The sequence below is a fragment of the Bidens hawaiensis genome, unplaced genomic scaffold (assembly GCF_021521415.1).
Source record: "Bidens hawaiensis isolate Kalapana, Puna unplaced genomic scaffold, B.hawaiensis_p1.1 tig00060974_1, whole genome shotgun sequence".
NCBI lineage: Eukaryota > Viridiplantae > Streptophyta > Magnoliopsida > Asterales > Asteraceae > Bidens > Bidens hawaiensis.
In genome coordinates, this window is record NW_027500974.1 from 2,553 (window position 1) to 25,651 (window position 23,099).

At 31.9% G+C, this 23,099-nt stretch overlaps 2 protein-coding genes and 1 non-coding gene across 5 annotated transcripts; 1 reads left to right on the top strand and 2 right to left on the bottom strand.

The window, feature by feature from the left end:
* Positions 1-1,072: 1,072 nt before the first annotated feature.
* On the bottom strand, positions 1,073-4,402 carry LOC143603182 (kinesin-like protein KIN-7D, chloroplastic). Of its 2 annotated transcripts, XM_077080064.1 has the most exons (9): positions 4,372-4,402; positions 4,160-4,281; positions 2,918-3,007; positions 2,674-2,726; positions 2,454-2,519; positions 2,315-2,368; positions 1,855-1,914; positions 1,399-1,477; positions 1,073-1,173 (listed from the first exon to the last, which is right to left on the bottom strand). In XM_077080064.1, the coding sequence occupies exons 3-9, from the start codon at positions 2,931-2,933 to the stop codon at positions 1,088-1,090; spliced, it is 414 nt and encodes a 137-aa protein (XP_076936179.1). In that variant the 5' UTR covers positions 2,934-3,007; positions 4,160-4,281; positions 4,372-4,402; the 3' UTR covers positions 1,073-1,087. The 2 variants fall into 2 exon arrangements, with proteins under 2 accessions (XP_076936179.1, XP_076936180.1); XM_077080065.1 differs by lacking the exons at positions 4,160-4,281; positions 4,372-4,402 and adding an exon at positions 3,492-3,614 and having other exon boundaries at positions 2,918-3,148.
* Positions 4,403-8,372: 3,970 nt separating this feature from the next.
* Positions 8,373-15,384, bottom strand: LOC143603181 (uncharacterized). Of its 2 annotated transcripts, XM_077080062.1 has the most exons (15): positions 15,281-15,384; positions 13,796-13,863; positions 12,686-12,787; positions 12,488-12,579; positions 12,165-12,403; positions 11,810-12,069; positions 11,548-11,701; positions 11,217-11,326; positions 11,051-11,138; positions 10,670-10,978; positions 10,505-10,579; positions 9,544-10,064; positions 9,074-9,182; positions 8,804-8,983; positions 8,374-8,718 (listed from the first exon to the last, which is right to left on the bottom strand). In XM_077080062.1, exons 5-15 carry the CDS (start codon positions 12,318-12,320, stop codon positions 8,542-8,544), a joined length of 2,139 nt encoding a protein of 712 aa, XP_076936177.1. In that variant the 5' UTR covers positions 12,321-12,403; positions 12,488-12,579; positions 12,686-12,787; positions 13,796-13,863; positions 15,281-15,384; the 3' UTR covers positions 8,374-8,541. The 2 variants fall into 2 exon arrangements, with proteins under 2 accessions (XP_076936178.1, XP_076936177.1); XM_077080063.1 differs by lacking the exons at positions 12,488-12,579; positions 12,686-12,787; positions 13,796-13,863; positions 15,281-15,384 and having other exon boundaries at positions 8,373-8,718; positions 12,165-12,458.
* Positions 15,385-21,444: 6,060 nt separating this feature from the next.
* On the top strand, positions 21,445-21,546 carry LOC143603184 (U6 spliceosomal RNA). Its single transcript, XR_013148001.1, has one exon. It is a non-coding gene; the product is annotated as a U6 spliceosomal RNA (small nuclear RNA).
* Positions 21,547-23,099: the final 1,553 nt, after the last annotated feature.

Genomic DNA, 23,099 nt, shown 5'->3' on the forward strand with positions numbered 1-23,099 from the left:
TTAAGTAATTTTTAAAACTTCAATATTTTTTATCAAATGTATAATAGTATATTATTTTTCACTTAACAAAATTATTTATACCTAAGTTCATTATTTTTTGCCAACTTTTACTTTGGCCTAAAATATTCAAGTTCATATGAAAAAAACCAAATACTCGAAACCGAACTAAAACCAAACGAAAATTGAAAAACTGAAACCGAACGAATTCAAAAACTCTAAAAACCAAAGATTTGGTTTTAGCAAAAAACCGTACCGGACCACATCACGCACACCCCTACTAAAAACCAGCATGAGCCAGACTAAAACAACATAGTCCGGTCAAAATGAGGTAACGAAACGCTCCAAGTATGAAGTGTACGATTGCTTGACACACAACAAAGTCGCGTTAAAATATCTACCACTTTAGACTATATGTAATGGGGCTACAATTTGGGCGATAAATGGCGAGAAGGGGCGCGAACACCGCCCCACCCCACCCCCCGCGAGTTTGGGCGAAAAGGGGCTGGGGCAGGGTTCTTTTGTCGCCTGGATGGTTTGAATAATAATATTATTATATTATAATGACCGTTTGCAAACGGTCAAATGTAAAAAAAAATAATTAATTAAAACAATATATATATATATATAAACATACATCTTCTTCTCCATTTCATACTCAAATTCTTCAAAAAAATCTAGCAAAATTAATCCTACAAACAACCCGAACCAACCGAAACCCGTGGAACTCACCGCTACCATGAGAGAAATCATCAAAAAACACAAAAGTGTGTCGAGGAACTCAACGATACCATGAGAAAAACCAACAAACAACACGAAAAGATTGCCGCTATGTTGAAATTGCGGGAAATGAGTGAAGAATACGAATCCCTCAAAGCGGCCGGGTTACACGAAGAGGCCGCATTATTGCAACGACAACGAATTGAAAAAATGCGTGAATATTATGGATATTAGTATTTTTTTAGTTATGTATTTTTTTGTATTTCTTTTTAATTTTAATGCATTTTTATTTAATTATTGAACTGTATACCATGTTCAATTTATTCTTATGTGCAAATAGAAACTTCTATTAGCATGAAATAAATCCAAGCTAATTCAGAAGTTTACCAAAGTAAAATATTGTGTGACTTCTGCTGCTGAGCAAGTTAAAGTTTGTCGAACCAACATGCCTGTGTTCTGTTATAACAAAGAACAAAAGAATGGAAGATCAGTGACATTTAAAAAGTGAAAGGATCAAATAACAAATTTTTAATTAACCATAGGGTAGAAACTGCCTCAAAAGATATTATACCACTGATATCAGTCCAGAAAAAAAAAAAAAAGACAAATCTTTTTTAAATGACCTAGCATCTGGGATGTAAGAGCCTGATATGCACGATTATAGAACAAAAAAATACAAACCTTCTCCAGCTGCAATAAGCGAAAGTGCATGGGCAGGTGATAGCACAACTTCCTCCTTAACACCTTCAACAAAGGTTCCCTACAAGCAATAATTATCGCATAATTCTCATTCAGAATTGTTAAGGTCTACAGATATAGACCAGAATGCTTCCAAGACAAGGGAAGGCTATTAATTAAATAAGGGCATTAACATGGGATCTAGAATAATGGTGGAACAGTATACTATAATATTAGTAATGTATGGTAAGAGATCAAATTCATCAGGTATTCGGGTCCAACATCCAAGTTTCACAAGTGATTATGATTTGCAGTTCTATATGCCAATAAAATAAAGCTTCCCAACTTAAAGCAATTTTGCTTTGGTGAAAACTATTACTAAGCTGATCACTTAATCTCAAAATGTCATTGAAGAAAAAATGAAAAAGCAAGTATCGGAGTGAGATGCAACAAAATTACCTGACTATCCTCCCTTATTCTTAAATTTTGCCCCGCTGGATTCAACAAGTCATTAACAACCTGAAGAAAACAGAAAAAAATAAGATTTCAGTATTATATAAAAAGAGTCTAATGCATCTGCAATATATGGCTAAGGAAAACTAGCACCAGGGTGGTTCCAAAGGGTGTATACAATAATAGTAAAAGACAAATTACATTCAACACTAAACAAGCTAAAAGAAACCAATACATAATATAGTGAAGATATAAGTTGATGCATGAAGGACTACAAGTAAAACACATAAAAGTACCAAGAACCTATGGTAAAAAATAAAAACTGATAATCAACAAGTATATAGACAATTAAAGCAGATGAAGATAGTGGCAAAGGTAGGACCGACCCGTTATTAGGAAAGAAAATATAATGATAAGGTATATCTAACAATTTGTGAGCGCCAAAATTGATTGTTCAGAAGCCTACCTCATTATAAATTTCCAAATATGAGACACGAAGAAGAAATTCACGGCTTGGGGTCTGAAAATATGCAAAAATTATCAGATATTCCTCTTAAAACAAGTTCAACTTGCACATATGGTATCAAAAGTTTAGCGATACGAACCTCTTGAATTATACTGAAAACATCTTTTACTGCCAATGGTATTATTCCAGGAGACCTCTGATCACCCTGATTTGTGTATATGAAAAAGAATAATCAAAACAGATACATCAGAACGCAATACACACAGAAATCTTAACGGCTTTAAGGTAAAATTTATTCATGTGGCCAATGGAAGTTGAGACGTTAAGAACCGACACTGTAAAGAAAAAATTGTACTTACATGCATGGTGTGAGTCTTTCCACTACATGTAACACCATATGCAAAGATAGTCCCTGATATTGAAATAGGTCAAAGAATATTCATGTGAGGTAATGCAGACATATACAGTGAACTGATAACTAAGATTAGAAAACTATTGGTCTAATAATGCTTAAGTTACCGTTATATGGCAAACAGTGAACTTATTCTAATACCTTTGACTACATAGAATCATAAAACTGCATAAAGTATCAAAATTACATACCATTAACGCCTTCCATAGCGCCACCAACAACATGATGGGCTGCAATATCGTATACATGTCGTGTTGTTGTGGTAGGTCCAAACACCCGATCTATACATGAAAAAAGATGAGATTCACAATGTCAATCAAGATATCCGAAATTCCAAACCTCAAATATATTCAGTTTCAAAGGAACCATCTAATCATCTATAATAGAAAATTTTGTAATTTGGAAGTGAAAGCTTATATGAACTTATGAAGATACGTAAAATACACCAAATTTGGATCTATAAACAAAATCAACCTAATATACCTACACATAGCATGTTGAAAACTAAAACTAAGATAAAATAACAAAAAGCTAACAAAAGCATCTTCCTTCATTCAGAGATTTTATATAGGACTAAAAGATGAGCCAATACCCATCTTTAGGAATCATAATCTAAACAGTTCTGATTGCTGAGAGTGATCAAATGAGTTTAATGATGAACTAGCCAACCCTCCACTCTTAACAATAGCACGCCACTGGATCGACACATAATACTGAGATACAGCAAGTATATTAACTTAGATTAAATAAAACCACTACTCATACTTAAACAAGGCATACTGATTCATGGAGATAGTGGCCTGGGCTCAACTAACATGGTCAAAAGTCAAAACCACTACCCAGATTCATACAAATCTATAAAAATGTACAATAGTACACTTTCAATCTCTATATTGGCTTGTGATAAAAAAACCTCATATACGTAACACACTAACACATACCCATAATATTCTTAACGATTTGTAGACATTCATGTTCTTCAATTTCAACTTGACCACTAAGGTATGGTAAGGGATGCTTAATTGCTTAATGCTTATATACGGCTTCTTTTAAATACTCTACGTAAACTAGAAAACTCAAAAGTACAGGCCAGTTTTATGACTTCTCGAGTTACTCTACGTATCCCGAAAATCACAACCGCATTCTGGTAGAATTTTGGGTCCTCAAAACGCCAAACAACAGTATCCAACTCAGTCATTATCTCAACATACAACTTCGTATCTCTTCTATGTTCTTACCACTACTCAGTTTAACTCATCTTTACTTTCTTAACTTGCTCTCCACTCTCTCATACACTCATATCAGTTACAGGGTGGTGTTTACCAGCCTTATAATCCAAGTTCTAAAACACAAATTTCTGCCGTGAGTTTCACTTAGCTAACTGAATACAATAAATACAAATATCTTCACCATAAGTCAATAAAGCACCATACCGTATGCATAAGCTATCAAAGGATTATGCTCGTTCCGCACAATCGTTTCTCCATCCGCATACCACGCAATCTCCTCCCCTTGCCGTATTTCCCTCGGACTATCAAAAACAAAATTTAAGTTACTTCTAACTGAAATAATATCACATTTAACAAGAAACGTTAACCTAACTTAATATTAATCACAATTCACAAAGAAATCAAAATAACATCACATTAAACCGAAAACATTAACCTAACTTAATAAGTTAATATTAATCACAAAACGAACCAATAATATCACATTTAACCGAAAACAATAACCTAACTTAACATTAATCGCAAAACAAATCAAATAATATCACATTAAACCATAAATTTTAACCTTACTTATCACATTAAAGTTTGTGTTAGTTAGGGTTTGAATTGAAGGAGATGATGGTGTGTGAGACTGGTGATGTGTGTGTGTGTTGTCTGACTGGTTTTTGTGTACTTTTTGCAGAGACTTTTAGACCACTAGAATATCTGGAATATTATAATAGAGAGGAAAGTGGATAAATACAAAAGAGTTAGTATCAGTTTCATCAAAGTTTGTAAAAGTTTTTTATTATTATTCTCGGTGGTGTTTTATCAATCGTTTTATATACTTTTATAAATACTATTAAAATTTTATATTTAGTCATTTAAGGGTGAGTCATCCCGAGACTGGAGGTTGCCGTTCATATTAATTTTAGCGCTTTAGGCGTAGAGGTAAGATTACCATACTTGTACATGTTTAGTACTTGTACTGGTACCGGTACCTGTTTATTTGATACGAGTACGTGTATCCAGATTTACTGAGTTTAGGTGTGGTACTATCGGGTATGGGTGCGGGTATTATGGGTGCTCGGTATCCTTTTAGAATATGTTTATTAGGTTTTCAACACTTATGACTTAACGTATATGTGTTTTTTTATCATCAGGTTGTTCAAGTTTCAAGCGGGATTTTCAAAACCTAATTGTCTTATATCTTTCAGTCCTAGCATCGATCGATATAAAAATCTCACACATAGCTCTAGTCAAATATAAGCCATTCCAATCAAACCATAGTTCCGGTCGCTTTTGGTTGTGTTAATATGGTTTTTTTATTATATAGATAATTTATTGTCGGTACCGATACCAAGTTTAGTAGAGATTTTGTTTAAAAGATCAAAGTGGTATCAAAGCGGTGTCAAAGCGAGTATCGTATCGAAAGTACCGTGCCCTAAAATTCGGTAAGTGTATGGGTACCCAGATTTAATGATTTTTGTTACGGGTACTTTCATGTTCGGGTACGGGTATGATTATGGTATGATACGAATCCCATCCCTATTTAGGTCTGATTCGCCTTGAAACACCGTCAAATAGACTATAAAATATGTCACTGGACCAAAAGATAAACAAAAGAAACAAAATGGGAAAAATAATATAGTAGCTAGTTAGCTACAAAGAATTTATCTAACAGTAATAAAAATTAGAGAGAGTATTGAAGAAATGGTGCAACTTATGCAAATATAAAAAAGGATAATCGGTGGGATTGTTGATTAAGAAACATCCTCAAATTTATTTAGTACAACTAATTGTTAGATAATAAAAAGAATTGTGAACACTTAGTTAAGGGTAGTCAACAACTTAAATTAGATAGATCACCTTGTGGACTCTAATTCATGAATCGTGGCTTTGTGAACTCAGCCCTTTTATTTTATTTATTTAGTACATTTAATATGCATTACTTAAACATTTAACTTCAACGATAAGAAACTTAGTTGGTTTAGCATCGCTGATAAGCATGAGCCCTTTCATATGGATCACCTCTCATGCACGTTCGTCATGGTTTGCTTGTGTGGCTCACACACCACATCATGCTCCCTTCATTTCATGTGTTACAACTTCCGGTTTAAAATTTATTGAGACATGTTTAAGTAAACACATAATTATATTATACTATATATAATTGCAAACATAAAGCTACAGTACATGTTTTATAAGTCAGTTTTAGCCCTTTATTTTATAGCAATAATACTCTTTGCCCACCATGTGTTTTGCATTTTGTATTCGTGTTATGTTTCCACAGCTCCTATTCCCTGTTCCCTGCTTTTGTGCTTCGCCATTTCTCTGGCGAGAAGAAGAACCATCAATAATACTCTTTTGTGCAGCCACAACGAGTGAGCCCAATTGGATGACATTGACTACGTTGGTACATATACTTTTATGTAGTTGGGTACGTTGCTAGATATTGAGTCGACCCCATGGTTGAATATAAATAACAATTCATGTTAAATAAGTCACTTAACCATGGTGTTTGAAGTTTTGTGCATGCAATGATTTCCAATACAGTATGTCCTTCAACCATTAAAGACATTCTTTGAGATTGTTGGTCACATTTTAAACGGGCCAGATTTATAAACTTTTTTATAGCAGATGATTTTAAATGGGTCAAACTTATGTTTCTTTACCTAACATGTTTTTACCTTTTTTTCTTATGCAACATAGACTTATTGACATGCATTTTGATGTTTTCAGCAGGTTTAAGTAGTTTTAAACTAAGGATTTTAAGTGGATTGTGCAGATATTTCTACTGTAAGTTTTCATATAGCTTTCGAATGGATTGTAAGTTGTAAACTGTTTTGTGTGTATAGCGCATACTTAGGGTTGTAGTCATGTGCGTTTAGGACTAACATGTGCATAGGATGTAAGAAAGGCGGTTGTTATGCATGTTTGCATGTAGGGTGTATTTTTTTTTTTTTGTTTTGTTTCTTTTTTTTCTTTTTGGTTTTTATTAAGCATGTTTACTTTGTATTAACATGTGTTGTTATTGTGTCTTAGTTATTAGTTTACGTTTTCTACATATTGTATTTGTTTGTTTCCTTAGGTTAGTTGTGTGGTTATGGTTGTGTTCTAAAAGCATGAATTATAAACAATCATTGATGTTTACTTTGATCATGCTATCAGTGATTACGGATTTCGAATCAATTTATTTTCATCATCGTAAACTATGCTCAGTATGTATACATCATCATATTAATTTTCAACTGTTTTCGCTAATTGAGGGTTTTATTAGGTTTTGACCAAGTTCTGTTTTTGGGTGCAGCTCAAGAATAAGTTAACAATCACTTGGTGTGACAACTATAGGTGTGGTTAGGCAGATTTACATGGCACATAAAGTCTTAAAAAGGTAATAACATGAAATGTCAAACCCGCAAATATTACTGTAACAAATTATCTTTCTTTTTTTATATATATAATTTTGATGCTAATTTATCTATGTTTTTTTACTATTGCAGGATCGATTATACTAAGTCGTAATGTTTATTTGGATTTGGGGGTTGCTGTTCGACTTGATGGATTTAAGTTATAACGATTCGATTATTATGTGTTGAGTTTTATATTTATATATGTAGGAGTTTACAGAACAATTGGTGCCTACAGATTGTACAACTAAATTCGAGCAAATTTTAGATTTGTTTGTATATAATTGTAAACTTGTAATTTATACAGGCTATTTGTCAGATACCCTCGGCACAACGCGCCGGGCATCCACTAGTTATAATAATTATAATGTGAATAATAATTCATGACAATGACTAATTTTAAGTCAACAAAAGATACTCAAGGAGAAAGGGATACTTGAAGATTAACATAATAAAATAACTATGCCCTAAACTATATTTTATAAAATATTAACAGATATAATATATTTAAATCAGTCAACATAGTATTTCCTATTGCTTTTAGTTCTATATATATTGACTTTTGTTATAGTTATGAATTTATGATCTCAAGTTGGTCACCAACAATTTATCTAATCATATCTTTTTGGAACAGTTTTTAAAATTTTATAATCATATTGGCTGCTTTTTTTTTCGAGTTTAATAAAAACAGTCATAATAATAAAAATAATCATGAATATACACTACAATTTCATATAAACCAAGAACATTATTTAACTTACTATTTTCAATATCTATTAATTAATACTTTTAGTTTAACTGTAAGTGCACAAACACTACTAAGGGGTTTTATTAACCGTTGTGTATCTAAACCGTCAAATCAAGGTAAAAATGACCGCTTACTGAACCGGACAGGTTTTATGGTTCTGTTTTGGTAGTTTATTAGGCCGGCTAACAGTTTCAACTTGAAACATACATAGATGTATATGAAACCGTTTAGGCAGGTCCAGCCGATCTAACCAACCCAGCCGGTTGCTCTTTTGTAGTCAATTTCTTACAGGTAACAGTATACATAAATCACCCACAAAATTATGAGTATACTGGTAAAAGAAATTCTACAAAAAGAAAAAACACAAAGGGTCAAAGTTACTAGTCCTTAATCTTCGGTTTCAGAAAACCATAAAAACAGCTACATGTGAAACATATTCATGAAAAACATCATGCGGTAATTGATGGCATCATATCAGCAAGCGCGCGAATGAAAGTACTGTGTTCTGAAGTTGTTGCAAAACCTGGTATGAAGTCACGAAAGAATCTAAGAACCGCAGCTAGTTGTTGTGGGTCATTTGATGCATACGCTGCTTCTAGAAACAGTGACGGCCTCACAGTAGTAACCTGATTCATAAACATAATGAACCGGTCAAACAAGAAGTCAAAACAACTAACAATTATGAAATATAGATAAGTCACAAATTATAACCTTATTTTTCCGTGCAAAACGCAAAGCTTCAAGATAACATCCGTCTTGTACAAGTAACACAATATAGTCGTGATGAAGCATGAGCTGTCTCATCATATCCAGTCCCAACTTCCTTGTTTGGATGTTTTGACAGCCCGTCTCGAGCAGTTGAAGTGCTACCTCTTTCGAGGGCTCAATTATCTACAAAATATGTATATAATTTTAAGTTTTAAATATGAACGCATACTTACAAACTATACTACTGTATTAAAGAGCATAAAAATTTTGTACCTTATTCATAATAAACAATCCAAGTTCAGCATAACGTTCATTCCTGGCAAGCAACCGCACTGCTAGCACATAGATGTTCGGGTTGAGTTTTATTTTCTCCAAGTTGGCACTGCAAAAGTAGAGAATGTACTGTTCACTCAAACGTTACATAAATGGTCCTTGGAGTGAATGAAGGTTACATTTTTGTTAAGTTTTATAAAAAACAATTGACGAAAAGGGTTTGGATCAAATACAAATTAAACTAACGTGCTAACTGTGAGAATCAAGTAGTGTATTATATATATAACATAGTGTAATTATAATGTAGTGTAATTACACAACGATGTAATTACAAAATTACACAACTTGTATATATAATTACACTACTTGATTCTCACAGTTAGCACGTTAATTTAATTTGTACGTTAACTTTTCCCTTGACGAAAATACCCTTTCATACTAAAAACAGTAAAAGACGATAGCAGTATTACCTTCTTATGAACTCTACGATAATGGCAAACAAATAAGAACCATCTGAAATCATCTCTTCCTCCACCGAAGCAAAAACAAAACTGTACAGCTCATCGGGTGGAATGGCTGCTGAAGTAAGCTGAGACTCTTGTTCAGAAGCATTAGCATTCAGTGGTTGGTTAACTAATTGGTCTCCACTTCTAGAACCTTCTTCTGTGTTTCCACTAGAAGAATTAATGTTAACAGATTTGGCTTTTGCGTTCCTGACATTATCATTACTATCCTCAGAGTCTGACATTGAGAAGCCAGAATTGTGTTCAACTCCACTTGCGGATTCATTTTTGACGGATTTACCGGATTCACTGTTTTCTGGTATATTGGAAACTGTGGTTTTCTCTGGATTCCCACCCTTCAAATAACTACCGGTTTTGAGTGAATATGCAAAGGATTTGAGTAATACGTCTATGGCACGAAAAACCATAGGGAGAGGTCTTCGTTCAATGATGACAGAGCGAGTTAGTTCCAGGCATAAATGTTTAGCCTGGAAAAAGAAAAAAAAATGCAATTTTGAAATGCGTCGCATAATTAAAGAATTGTATCATTTAGTCGATAATATATTTTTGAAAAAAAAACATTATTTAGCCAGTATATTATGCGTTACAAACACACTGCATATGAAAAAGATTTTATATAAATAAAATTATATTGCCCAAGAGTTACCAAGACCGTTTATCATTACACTGATTCAATATATCTTTTTATATTATATTTCTTTTGATGTTAATAAAAAACGGTTTATGAGGTTTTATGCATTAAAAAACACTTTTGAACAACTTTTGAGTTTGACCCATTTGACTCGATTCCTTTTAAGCTAACTTTTCTGATTTTGTTAATAAACGGGTCAAAACTGCCACTTCTAAACTAATTCTTAATAGACATGTGGCATCTGCAGACTGGATTGGGGAGCACTGCAATACTTACTTTCTTTGCGTCTAACTTCCTCCGCTGCAAGAGCTCTAGGACAGCTGGCACTTCTGAGTTACTTGCAGAAATTGCCTGCAATCATTCAGAGACAAACATGATTTAAGAAAAATAGTACCATCACAGTGAACATAATATATATAGAAAAACAACACCAAAACTTACCTCCAAATCTAAGCTTATTTTCCACAAAAATCCATTGGCAACATCACATATAAGATCAGGGACAAGAAAAGTCCAGCCATCACCATATAGATTAGTTGTTGCATTATTTGTCAGTGTTGCTTCTGAACTTTGTGCATTTGTCCTACTTGGCGCACCCCTTATCAAAAGAGGAAGTGGAGCCGATACAGGTGTACGTGAGTCGGCAAATATATCGTATAATAGAATAACTTTTGTGTCTACTTGATGAATCACCAACACATTGTCAACCACACTCACAGCTATCTTGCTAGAATATATAGGTAGAGAACCCTAATAAAAAAGAGAACACGGTAAATAAATAGTTTTCATTTCAACTGCTTTCAAAACAAAAATACAATTTACCTGTTGGATAACAGCATCACGGTAAAACCTGTATGAATGCAGTAGCATTGCAACTTTATCAACTTGTAAGCAGTATATTCTTCCATAACTGTAATTCCAACAGAATATTAGTATCGAAAAGTCAAAACGTTTAAAAAGTCACAAATTGATAATACATATAGCTTACACAGTGACAATATGAACATCTTCAGCAGCAAGAACAGGCTTACTGTTAGCATCCAACTTTGCCATTGACATCTCAAACCTTGGTAACCGAATTACACCAGCAGAAGAAAGCTGAAGCAGTATATCAGTCACATTGTAATTTGTGCAAAATCTAATCTTCTAAATATAATAGTTATAAGGTGTAAATATCCTGTAACCCTTATTAATAACGATATATCTTTCATGAGTTTTTGGCTGGTTGGAAGATCAGTGAAATGATGATAATAAGAGAATCAAATTATTAGGTACTTTTAAAACACTTTAAAAGCAAGTAGTTATATAGTTGGTTATACCTGAAAACCAGTAAAGCTTTTGCATTGCATCCCTGTAGCAAGAAGAACCAAACGGCTTTCATGTGTGTAGATGTACCAACTCACACTCAATTTCTTTGTTTCAACCAAAGCAAGTGACTTTTGCTCTGGCACGTAAGTGTAAAGGTCCAGTCCACTGTAAGTCAACTCTAATAAGTCAAACCAAGTTACCAGCTCAACAGTAAGCAAATTGTATTTATATTTTAATATCCGTTCCCTTAATATGGAACTTTTTAACAAGTACCTGGTCTTGACAAACACAATATCACAAACCGCGCAATCGGTCCAAAAGAATCCCAATATGCTATCTGAATCGGACTTTGACCTTTGACTAAAAGTCTCCCCAGTTTCTCTGACCCAAAACTGAACCTCATGATTTGATCTTTGAACAGCTATAAGCTTTAAATCTAAAGAATACCGAACAGACAGTAACGGGCCTTCGCTTATTGTGTCTGTTGTTGGAGCTACATCAGAAGTAAAAGGAGAAACTTTCCAAGATACAACCTGACACATCAGCACAAAAATATTTAGCCTCATGAATATATACATATGTATGTCCTCTTCAAGGTTTAACAACCGATTGTATAAACAGCAGTTACCTGGTCAGTGGTTGGTGAGATTAGCAGCTTATTTCCATCATCATAAAATAAACCACTTGATCCATCATATCTGCATTTTAAGGGTGGATATTGAATGTACGCGTGTGACAGTGCACCGGACCCGCCAAACCCAGAACTGGACGTATTCCCAAACATTTAAAACAGTTTTTTTAAACAGCGCTCGAGGTTTAAAGTTTGAACTTGACAATCACAGGGAAACCTTATCTGAAGAAATTACACTGAAAATAAAAGGATGGAGTTCAGTTTGATGACAAAAAAGGAACAGAAAAGTATTAAAAGATCTTTAAGCTATGATATTTTACCTCTTTATATGAAAGTACAAATATATATATATAACTGTAGCTTTGATATATCTGTTAAGTAAAATGCTGTAAATTTATGGCTTTCCTTTAAGCTGCAGAAGAAAGATAAGCAATTTGGTGGAAGTGTTAGTTAGAGAAACACATAAACAAATTAAAAAAGGTTATAAATTCCAAATGTATTATTTTAACAATCAATACCACACTCTGCATGCAATTCTTTAATGCAAGAAATTCTTTCAAACACATATCACGTTCAACTTGAGGAACTTTTGCTGCAACACAACTCCCGTATTCTTTTGCCTGCAATTGTTTGCATGGTCAGTAAACATGAGTGTTGAACACGCAGCATTTCAACTACTGATATAAAGTTTCTCACTTTCTATACTGATATAAAGATTCTCACTTTCTACTGATATAATGTAACACAAGATAGTCTTAATTTTGAATAATTACAATTAACTAGCTGCACCCTACTTACTTTTATATGATTATGTCTAACTTAGTATTTTACCTCTTAAAATATTACATTAATGTTTAATTACATTGGGCTATTTTCTTAATCTAGCTCTTACAATGGTATAATGCCTGTAACCTGCTTACTTACATATCTAACTTAGTATTATGCCTCTTAAAATATTACCATCTTATGTATGTTCAATCACACTGGACTATTATCTTAATCTAGCTCTTATAATAGCTCTGTTTGTTTGTCTTTCCATTTTTGGTGCCATCTTGATTCTTGACCTTCGAGTCAAACAAACTACATCAAACTATAAACTGATGAGACTTTATGGCATTTTGATTTTTGAGTAAATAAAAAAGTTAACCATGTCAGATGTGAAAGTATCATTTCAGTGAAAATTATACGGATCAGTTTGGATTTTGTGAAGTTGGAATTTGGAAAGATACAGAATCTGGCACTCGGTGTGTGTATATACATATATTTACTCCCATGTGGATTGTTTTTCTTATGATCATGATGATGTGCAATATTAATAATCAATGACTAAAGAGTGAAGTGCAACATATATAAAATTCTTGAAGAGAAAATGATAACTAATAGGGTTCACATGTCTGTGACAACCTTGTGTTACATTATATCCCTTGTACTAGTGTCGGTGTTACATTATGTAATCTATTTTGAAAATTATACATAAAACACTGCTTTAGTCTCATTTATGCACTCATTAACAGCCGTCCAAATAAAAAGTAACTAATCTGCACTTATACACGTTCACTCATGGCACTTCAAGGCACAAACAAAAATATAAATATTCTAAAGCAATTTGCTATCGCTTAACAGCTTACCTGAGCACCACAATTCAACAGAACACGTTTAAGCGGGGATGATGCAGTCCTTTCTTTCATTATACTACCTGATATGTCAATTACACAAAATTCAGGCTTCCAAATTTTCAACTCAATTCACAATTACAAATATCAATTCTTCAAAATCAGTTCAACACATGTATACTCCATTCTTATAAGCAATGCACCTTTTTTTGGCGCTGTTACATTAAACACAACATTCTCTATTTTAGAAGATCCCATTTCAAATTTACCTAGTTGCTCAGTATCAGTCATTACAAGAATTCGGTTAAACTGATTGGGGTCCTTTATCTTGCTAAGGAGTATTTTACTTGAAAATTTAGCGATTAATCGAGGACTAATCGATGTAACTTTTTAGTAATCAGCGACATTAATTGCTAACCATTCAAAGACAGCTCTAATCTGCGCTAATTGTTCTTAATTCCGGCCAATATCCGGCGATTCGGATCCTGAGTGGGTCAAAGATGGGTTAAAATCTTTCTATTTTAAAATTAGGCATAACTATGTGTGCGTATGTGTGTGCATGCATATATATGTATATGTATATAAAACTGAAAGTTACATATAAAAAATTCCAATCCGATTAATCCATAGTCCCATCGACCGACTAGCGCCTAGCGACTTGACTTCTACAACACTGATCATTAGTCACATACTTCTAAGTAAACTCAAAAATATTTTCAATATACTTCAGCCTCTATCAAGACCCTTATTATAAAATTTTGGCTCACGAGATCACCAATGACCTTATTAGGGGTGTGCAAGAAACCCAAAAAACCGAACTGATACAAAAACCGACGGTTTGGTTTTGGTTTTCGATGTAATAAAAGCCAAAAAAGCCGAACCGAACCGAATTTCTACTTTTGTTTTTTATTTTAAGTAATTTATAAGAATTTAATAAATATGTAACTCAAATACTTTATGCCAAATGTATAACAGTCTATTAGTTAACAATTAACAAAATTGTATATGCCTAAATTCATTATTTTCAGCCAACTTTCTTTTCGGCCTAAAATGTTCAAGCTCAAATGACAAAAACCGAAAAATTGAAACCGAACCGAAACCAAAACTAAAACCGGAAAACCGAACGGTTTGGTTTTAGCCCAAAACTGCACCGAACACCCCTACCTTAATTTTATGGTACATGATCAACTCTAGTAACTGAGCCGCGTGTATCGATAGCTTACTAACTTCAAAACAAATAATAACTGTTATAGAGTAAATATACTGGATCCATAAACCCTAACCAACACCTAACATTCAAAAATTGTCATGTAATAACTAATAATAACAGTATATACACAAATTGCGTAAAATAGATACTAATTAGAAACTAAATTAACTAATTACGATCTACAAAACCTAAAGTATTATAGACATAGGGATTAAATGGATGTTCGATCTGTTACTTGTTACATTTCTGATATATATGAATATATAAGTCAATGAATGATTCGAAATTACCTCATCAATTAGGTTCGGATTATGCAGGAAACAACAGCGATTAATAATAATAATAATAATAATAATAATAATAATCAGAAAGGTTTCAGTAATCGACAAATATTTAGGAGAGAGTGCTTTTGTTTTTGGAGAAGAAAGGGGGTAGGTGTTGGGTATTATACGTATACCCAAAATCGAAATATTTAGGATGGGTATTCGGGGATGGGAACGAGTATTACGGTTAGTTTTTCATATTAGGTGGTATCGGAACCGATTAATCGATGGATACTTGTTTAGTTGTTTACATAAATCATACCCGTAAACATTTTGTTTTAATTATTCTACGAGGATATAAAACCGTGCGATGATAGGATCTATTATAAATCATGAAAAAAGTTTGGGTAATTGTAAAGACGAGCTATATAAAATATGAAGACAAAGTTTAAGAAAATCGTTTAACCGGCAAATAAAACATGTAAAGTCAACACTTGATCAAGTTTTGTATTTAAAAATATAGTTTGTTAAATATTTTAGTTAGTTGAAAAGAAAAGTAAAATAAAGAAAATAAAAACCATTAATATTATTTATGGAATTACGGTGAGTGATTTAGTAGTTAAATACATTAATAGTTAATAAATTGTTAAAATATTAAACAGTAAAATGAATAGTAGATATGTGAGGGGGATAAAATCCTCCATTTAATATATATATATATATATAAACGAAGATTTAAAAATCATATGTGTCACGATGTGGTCGCTCCCCCTTTTTTTGGAGTCACCAGATTTGTTTGATTTTTAAATTGAGGCTTCTCATGCATTTGACCCGAATTCATGGGTATGAGTCTTACCAACCCAGATATTCCTTAAACGGGTTATAACATCTCTCATTAAATTAAAAATTATTCTCACCAAATTATCGATGTAAAATTCCTATAAAATAGGATATAATAAAAATCAATATATTATTTATTTTAAAAAAGATATATATATTATTTAAATTAAAAAACTAATTTGATAGTAAAAAAAATTAACGGGTTTTGGGTCTCATCAAACCAATCAAACCATACGTATATTATTAACTTTCATAAATATTATTTATAATTAAAAAAACAATTTTTAATAAAAAAATAAACGGGTATTGGGTCTCATCAAAACCATATAGCATTTAAACCGGGTTACATCATCTTATTTATTTGTGAAACAATTTATCATCAAACTATAAGTATATTATTAACTTTCATACAATAAAAAAACAATAAATTCAAAAAATAAATAAATATTAGAAAAAAACAATATAAAACAACCCCCGTAATACAGGAGATAAAACTAGTGTGTATATATATATATAGAGAGAGAGAGAGGAAGGTTATAATAAAAAGGTGAAGTTTTCTAAAAAGTGTAGGAAGCCACCACAATTTGACATGTGGCATAGATTAAGTAACACACTCATGGGCATTTTGGTCTGTTAAATTTTAAATAAATATGGTAATTTTTGATGATAATTGATTTCCTATTTTTATGGATCTATATTTAATAAATTCTATAGATTATAATGATACATTCATATTGTAAATCAAAAAAACTACCCAAATATTCCTATTATACGGCTTCATCTTCCAATTAATTTAAAATTCTTTGTTTTTTCATGAGAACATAAATTCAAATTAGATTAGTTCATTGCTAAACTCCTTTCCGGTGACCCTAATGGCTTGTGGAGATTCAGTAGGTTTTATCACTTTATGCATCGAAATATGTCCCTGGCACGACTAATGAATTGAAGATGACATCATTTGGTCTTTTCTCACATTACAATTGTCGGCTACATAAATAAGCACAGCGGACTCCACATTATTAGTAATACTAACTGTATGTTTTCGTGTATATTAATAAATTGATTTATGTTCATTTGAAAAATAAAGCTATTTTTGGAAGTAGTAACTAGGAATTTTGATCGAGATTTAAGATGCATTCATATGAATTTGTTAAAAAAAGTTAAATTAATATTTTTAATAAATTCTTTCATATAGTAAAAACTATTGTAAATGGTAATGTAACTCGAAATTTTTTACAAAGTTAATAATTGAGATTCCATTATTTTATAATTTGCATTATTAGTTTTTATTACATTATAATCTAACCCTATTTTGGTATGTTACAGAAATGCACCATCGATTTGTGGAAATGAAGGACACAATTAAAATTGTGCTTTAGCTCATAACGTTGTTTATGACGTGTTTTAGTTCATATGGATAGAAAATGACGTGTTAACTTGTTATTATGTTTTGTTGTTATTGGCGTTTTTATGTTATTGGTATTATGTCAAGTAAGATATGTTGGTGTGTTTATTTTATTGGTGTTATGTCCAAAATAAAATATAATGTAGTGTGTTTTTGTTCTTGATGTTCTTGGTGTTTTTTTTTGTAAATATGGATTAAAATTTGGTGTTCTGTTTTAAAACACACTGTAATTCAGCAAGGTTTTCCGTAATGTGTTATTGATGTTCTAGTGTGTTTTACGTTATGTGTTTTTCGGTAATTCAACAAGGTTCATGTATGGTGTGTTAATTATTGGTGTTCATGATGTAGTTCATTTATATTTTTGGTATTAGGTTTTAAATTTGAAGGAAAATATGATAATTAAGGATTTAATAAATGTTTCCATATATAATATAACATATGAGACATTTATGCCCTTTAACACATCTTTCTTGGTCTTTAAAATAAAACACACCCCCAATTATCTCAACTTTCCATCTTAACCACTGATTGTTAAGATCCAACGCTCCAGATTTCTTTCTACACTTTTTAGGCACTCTTAACTTTTTATAATAACCTCACCCTATATATATATATATATATATATATATAATGCCCTTGGTTGTTACGACAATCTATTTTTTTCTATATGGCGATTTTTCTTGTGTTTTTAGGTCACGGCATTCCTTGAAGTGGAGAGACACGTTGTTTCACTTTGGTCAGACTATGTTATTATAACCGGGCACACGTTCGTTTCGGAGTTTGGCTTGAGCGTTCCACTTGACAGTCGTTGTGCCGCCACAAGAGTAAAACTCCTTGTTTTAACACACGATGAGGTGAAAACCCAAGTGAACTTGGGATTCGAATTAACCTCTTAAGGCTTAGCTCAAATCCTTTATTGCTATAATTTTACAACAATCTACTAATTCACTACTTTTTGGTTTTATATTTATAATTTTATTTGATAATAGTATTATGTATAAAAAAATATAATAATAAGAAATGCATTTGGAAATCACAATGGCTATTTTTAACAAACTAATAGTTATACTCGCTACAAGCATACAGAATACTAATGGCCAATTTCAATACATATTCGATGAATATTTGGCCAGGTATAAGACACGGTTGTATGATCGGGTGTGAGAAATGAATTGTAAATATCTCTCCCAAACTCGTCCCATTATCATGCGTAACCTTTGATGTCACTCTAAGAGGACGTTCATGGTTTGCTTCTAATGTTTTTTAAGTCAAATTTTGAGTAAAAACCAAATCAAGTTGGTAATAACAGTTTGGTTTCACTTTGCTTTCAAGCTTTAGACTCATCGAGTATATACAATTACAAAATGCATAGAACACGATCAAAATAAAGTAGTGATGGTGTTTCAACGGTTAAAACTTAAAAGACCAACTATTCGTACTATAATTTAAGCAAATCCCGATAATGCATGTGTTTACTAAATCTTAAAAAAATTAAAGACCCAACTAATACAAAAGGTTATAGATCAGAATCCTACGGTCCGGTATGAAAGTTTCTAAACCAACCTACCCAAGTATTTTGTAATAACTAACAGGCAAAACAACCCGATAATTGGTAATTGGTTTGTTAACTTTTTCTCCATAGTTTTCTAGGTGATGCTAGTAATTAGATTTCGGTAGTTTCTTTGATTTCTAGTATTAGGCTGGGCCTTTTATTGAATTTGAGAAGTTATGGGCTTAGGCCCACAATCAAAAGACCCGTAAGTTAATTAAGAAGTGAAGACTGAAGACCGAGGAGGATAATGAAGTAGTTGAAAGTTGAAACTTTCAACTTTGATCGAGGGAGTTAGAAACAAATACATGATGTATTTCGTTTATAAGGAAATGAAAAAAGAATTGTATTCTTACTCCGTTAATTATTTCCAACTTTTTATGTAATAACTTAACAAGACACATGTTTAAAAAATATAATTACTACAATTAAGTTATTTATTTATTTTAAACCAAGCTCTATTAGGTGTTTCTTATTTTGCATGACATCAAGTAAATATTAGAACACGGTTAAGAATCGAGTTATGTATATTAACAATGGCTTGATATCCGTCTACCACACGGAGTTTCTAATAAATCTATTATTATAATAAATAAAAACCTATTTGTGTCACTTGGCATCTAATTATACTATAGTTGTGTCACTTGACAAGTTTTTTCTCAATCATTAAACTTTTATTCTTTATTTAGAAAAGAATAATTAAAATTGTTAAATGGTAACCGAAACTTTCTTTAAATATGTTTGTCCTATTATTATGCGCTAATTAATTAGTAATCAGTAATAAATGTTAATAATAAATGTGTGTTGCTGTAAATTGTAATTTTTAATTTTTAAGACTTTAAGAATGAGAGTATCTCCATGGGACATGTGAGTGCATATTATTCTTTCATGGATAAGAAAATGAAATGCATTGTTTACTTATTATTATCATTGTTATTATTATTTATATAATAAAATAAAAAGAACTTTAGCTTAAAGAATAAGTACTCGGTTTTTATGGGTTTAACAGTTCTGTATTCTTTATAAGTAATGATTAATAGTATAATCATAATTCTTAATCCTTAATATAATTAAAAAAATATGATTATGTCACTTAGCATATAATTAGACCATCTTGTGCCACTTGACACATTAAAGTTAAAAAAAACTATATTAATCTCATCCCATATTGCTCAAGGAAGAAATTAATAAGGAAGCCAACTATTATAAAATGCATTTGTCATCAAACTTGTCATTAGCCGTTTCATGAATTATTGTGTATGGTTACTTAGTTTTAAAAATATTTAATGTTATCTGGACTATAAATATTGTACAGTTTGATATCCTATATCCGTTGTTAAGAACACAAAGATAAAAAGGATGACATGAAATACATGTAGAAACAAATACGGTAAAGTTACATATAAAAATATTAATGTTATATACATAGAAATATTTAGTCTTTAGGAATATAAAGTTACATATATAAATACACACACACCATATCGTTTAATAGATAATTTATTATACTGTAAACTACGTATTTATATAAACAATTTAACACATTATTTGTGTTTTATGTTGTGCCGTTGTTGAATATATTTATTTATTCTAACCGTGTTGCACACAGGATCTTAACCTAGTTATATGATAAAGGATTCTAAGAGATAATAAAATATTTGTAATCTATAATATACATAAACGAAGACATAAAAATCCTACGTATCGTGATGTGGTCGCTTCCCCTTTTTTTGGAGTCACCAGATTTGCTTGATTTTTAAATTGAGCCTTCTCATGCATTTGACCCGAATTCATGGGTACGGGTCTTACCAAACCCAGATATTTCTTAAACGAGTTATAACATCTCATTAAATTAAAAATTATTCTCACCAAATTATTGATGTAAAAATCCTATAAATTAGGATATAATAAAAACTAATATCTTATTTATTTTAAAAAAGATATATATATTATTTAAATTAAAAAACCAATTTGATAATAAAAAAACGGGTTTTGGTCTCATCAAACCATAAGTATATTATTAACTTTCATAAATATTATTTATAATTAAAAAACAAATTTTATAGTAAAAAAATAGACGAGTCTTGGGTCTCATCAAAACCATATAGCTTTTAAACCGGATTATAACATCTCAATTATTTGTGAAATAATTTATCATCAAACCATAAGTATATTATTAACTTTCATACAATAAAAGAAATATAATTTCAAAAAATAAATAAATATTAGAACAAACAATATAAAACAATCCTCGTAATACGAGGGATAAAAACTAGTTAGACTAATATATGATAAAAGATTTCAAGAGAAAATAAAGGATTTTCAAGATATTTATTTTGAGGGATAATAAAGGATTTAAAATTTTTTTAATATATAGTTTAATGGATAATTAGATTAGTCCTTCTAGGACATCCGATAAAATTAAAATGATACAGAGAAGATTAGTATGGCTCTTGCGTAAGGATGACACACACAAATCGAGAAATGGTCCAAAATTTTGCTAATTAGCTAGTTGTGGAGTGGTAAGGGATAGACTTGGTGTTCCATGTGATCCATGTTTGATTCCTGCTCCCAACATTTAGTTTCATGGGTGTCAGAGTGATGATGGGAGATTAGGCGAGTAGGTGGCTTTCACTAGTTGGATCCTTCAACTAAACGGGTTTTATATCACCGCACTGTCGTGCCTTCGGGTGAGTGTTCACGGGCATTTGCCTTAGGTGAGGGTTTTTCCTAGATCTAAAAACGAGTGTATCTTAATATGATGAATTTAACCAGTAGCTCATTTAGAAGATTCGTTAGCCATTCAAAAAGAATGAATAACTAATTTAATAAGGTAGTGAAAAGTGATAAGACTTTAAGTTTTAGAATAGTAACCAACTTTGAAAATTGTTCCAATCAGGTCACTGATAAAAACTTTTGTTCCAATCAGGTAATTGAACTTTCATTTTTGTTCTAATCCTAGATATTTTACCTGGATAGTAGGTAATCTAGGTTTTTTTTAATTTTTCAATGTTTTTACTTTGCATAATAACTTTTAAATGTTGCGAAAACTAATTTCAAAATTCCGAAAATTTTCAAAAAAATTCGGAAAATTGCAATAAATTGCAAAAATTGAAAAAAATAAAAAAAAATGTTAAAAACGGGTTGGAACGGGTTAGGGTCAACAGGTTCGGGTTAGAACGGGTCAAAACGGGTTTCGGGTCAGTTTTTTTTTACCAACGAATCAGCGCGTTTTCAACACGTTACAGTTCGTTTTAACAGTAAAAGCTCGTTTAAGCGATTTTTTCAGTTCGTTTCAACACTTAACAACTCGTTTAAGCGAATTTTCAGCTCGTTTCAGCACCTAACAACTCGTTTAAGCGATTTTTTAGCTCGTTTCAACACCTAACAGCTCGTTTAAGCGATTTTTCAGTTCGTTTCAGCATCTAATAGCTCGTTTAAGCGATTATTCAGCTCGTTTAAGCGATTTTTCAGCTTGTTTCAGCACCTAACAGCTCGTTGAAGTGATTTTTTAGTTCGTTTCAGCCCCAAACAGCTCGTTTAAGCGATTGTTCAGTTCGTTTCAGCACTTAACAACTCGTTTAAACGATTTTTCAGCTTGTTTAAGCACTTAACAGCTCGTTTAAGCGATTTTTCAGCTCGTTTAAGCACGTTTAGGTGCTGAAACAAACTGAAAAATCGCTTAAACGAGCTGTTAGGTGCTGAAACGAATTGAAAAATCGCTTAAACGAGTTGTTAAGTGCTGAAACGAACTGAACAATCGCTTAAACGTGCTGTTTGGGGCTGAAACGAACTGAAAAATCACTTCAACGAGCTGTTAGGTGCTGAAACGAGCTGAAAAATCGCTTAAACGAGTTGTTAGGTGCTGAAACGAGCTGAAATTCGCTTAAACGAGTTGTTACGTGCTGAAACGGACTGAAATATCGCTTAAACGAGCTGTTAGGTGTTAAAACGGACTGGAAAATCGCTTAAACGAGCTGTCAAGTGCTGAAACGAGCTGAAAAATCGATGAAACGAGCTGTTAAGTGCTGAAACGAGCTGAAAAATCGCTT

Coding starts and splice junctions, on each gene's coding strand:
- LOC143603182 (XM_077080064.1), bottom strand. Junction 2,520..2,673: donor GAAAGACTCACACCATGCAT/GTAAGTACAATT, acceptor TACACAAATCAG/GGTGATCAGAGGTCTCCTGG. Junction 1,174..1,398: donor GCTTATTGCAGCTGGAGAAG/GTTTGTATTTTT, acceptor TTGTTATAACAG/AACACAGGCATGTTGGTTCG.
- LOC143603181 (XM_077080063.1), bottom strand. CDS start 12,320: ATGTTTGGGAATACGTCCAGTTCTGGGTTTGGCGGGTCCGGTGCACTG. Junction 12,070..12,164: donor TCTCACCAACCACTGACCAG/GTAACTGCTGTT, acceptor CTGATGTGTCAG/GTTGTATCTTGGAAAGTTTC. Junction 10,580..10,669: donor AAATAAGCTTAGATTTGGAG/GTAAGTTTTGGT, acceptor GAATGATTGCAG/GCAATTTCTGCAAGTAACTC.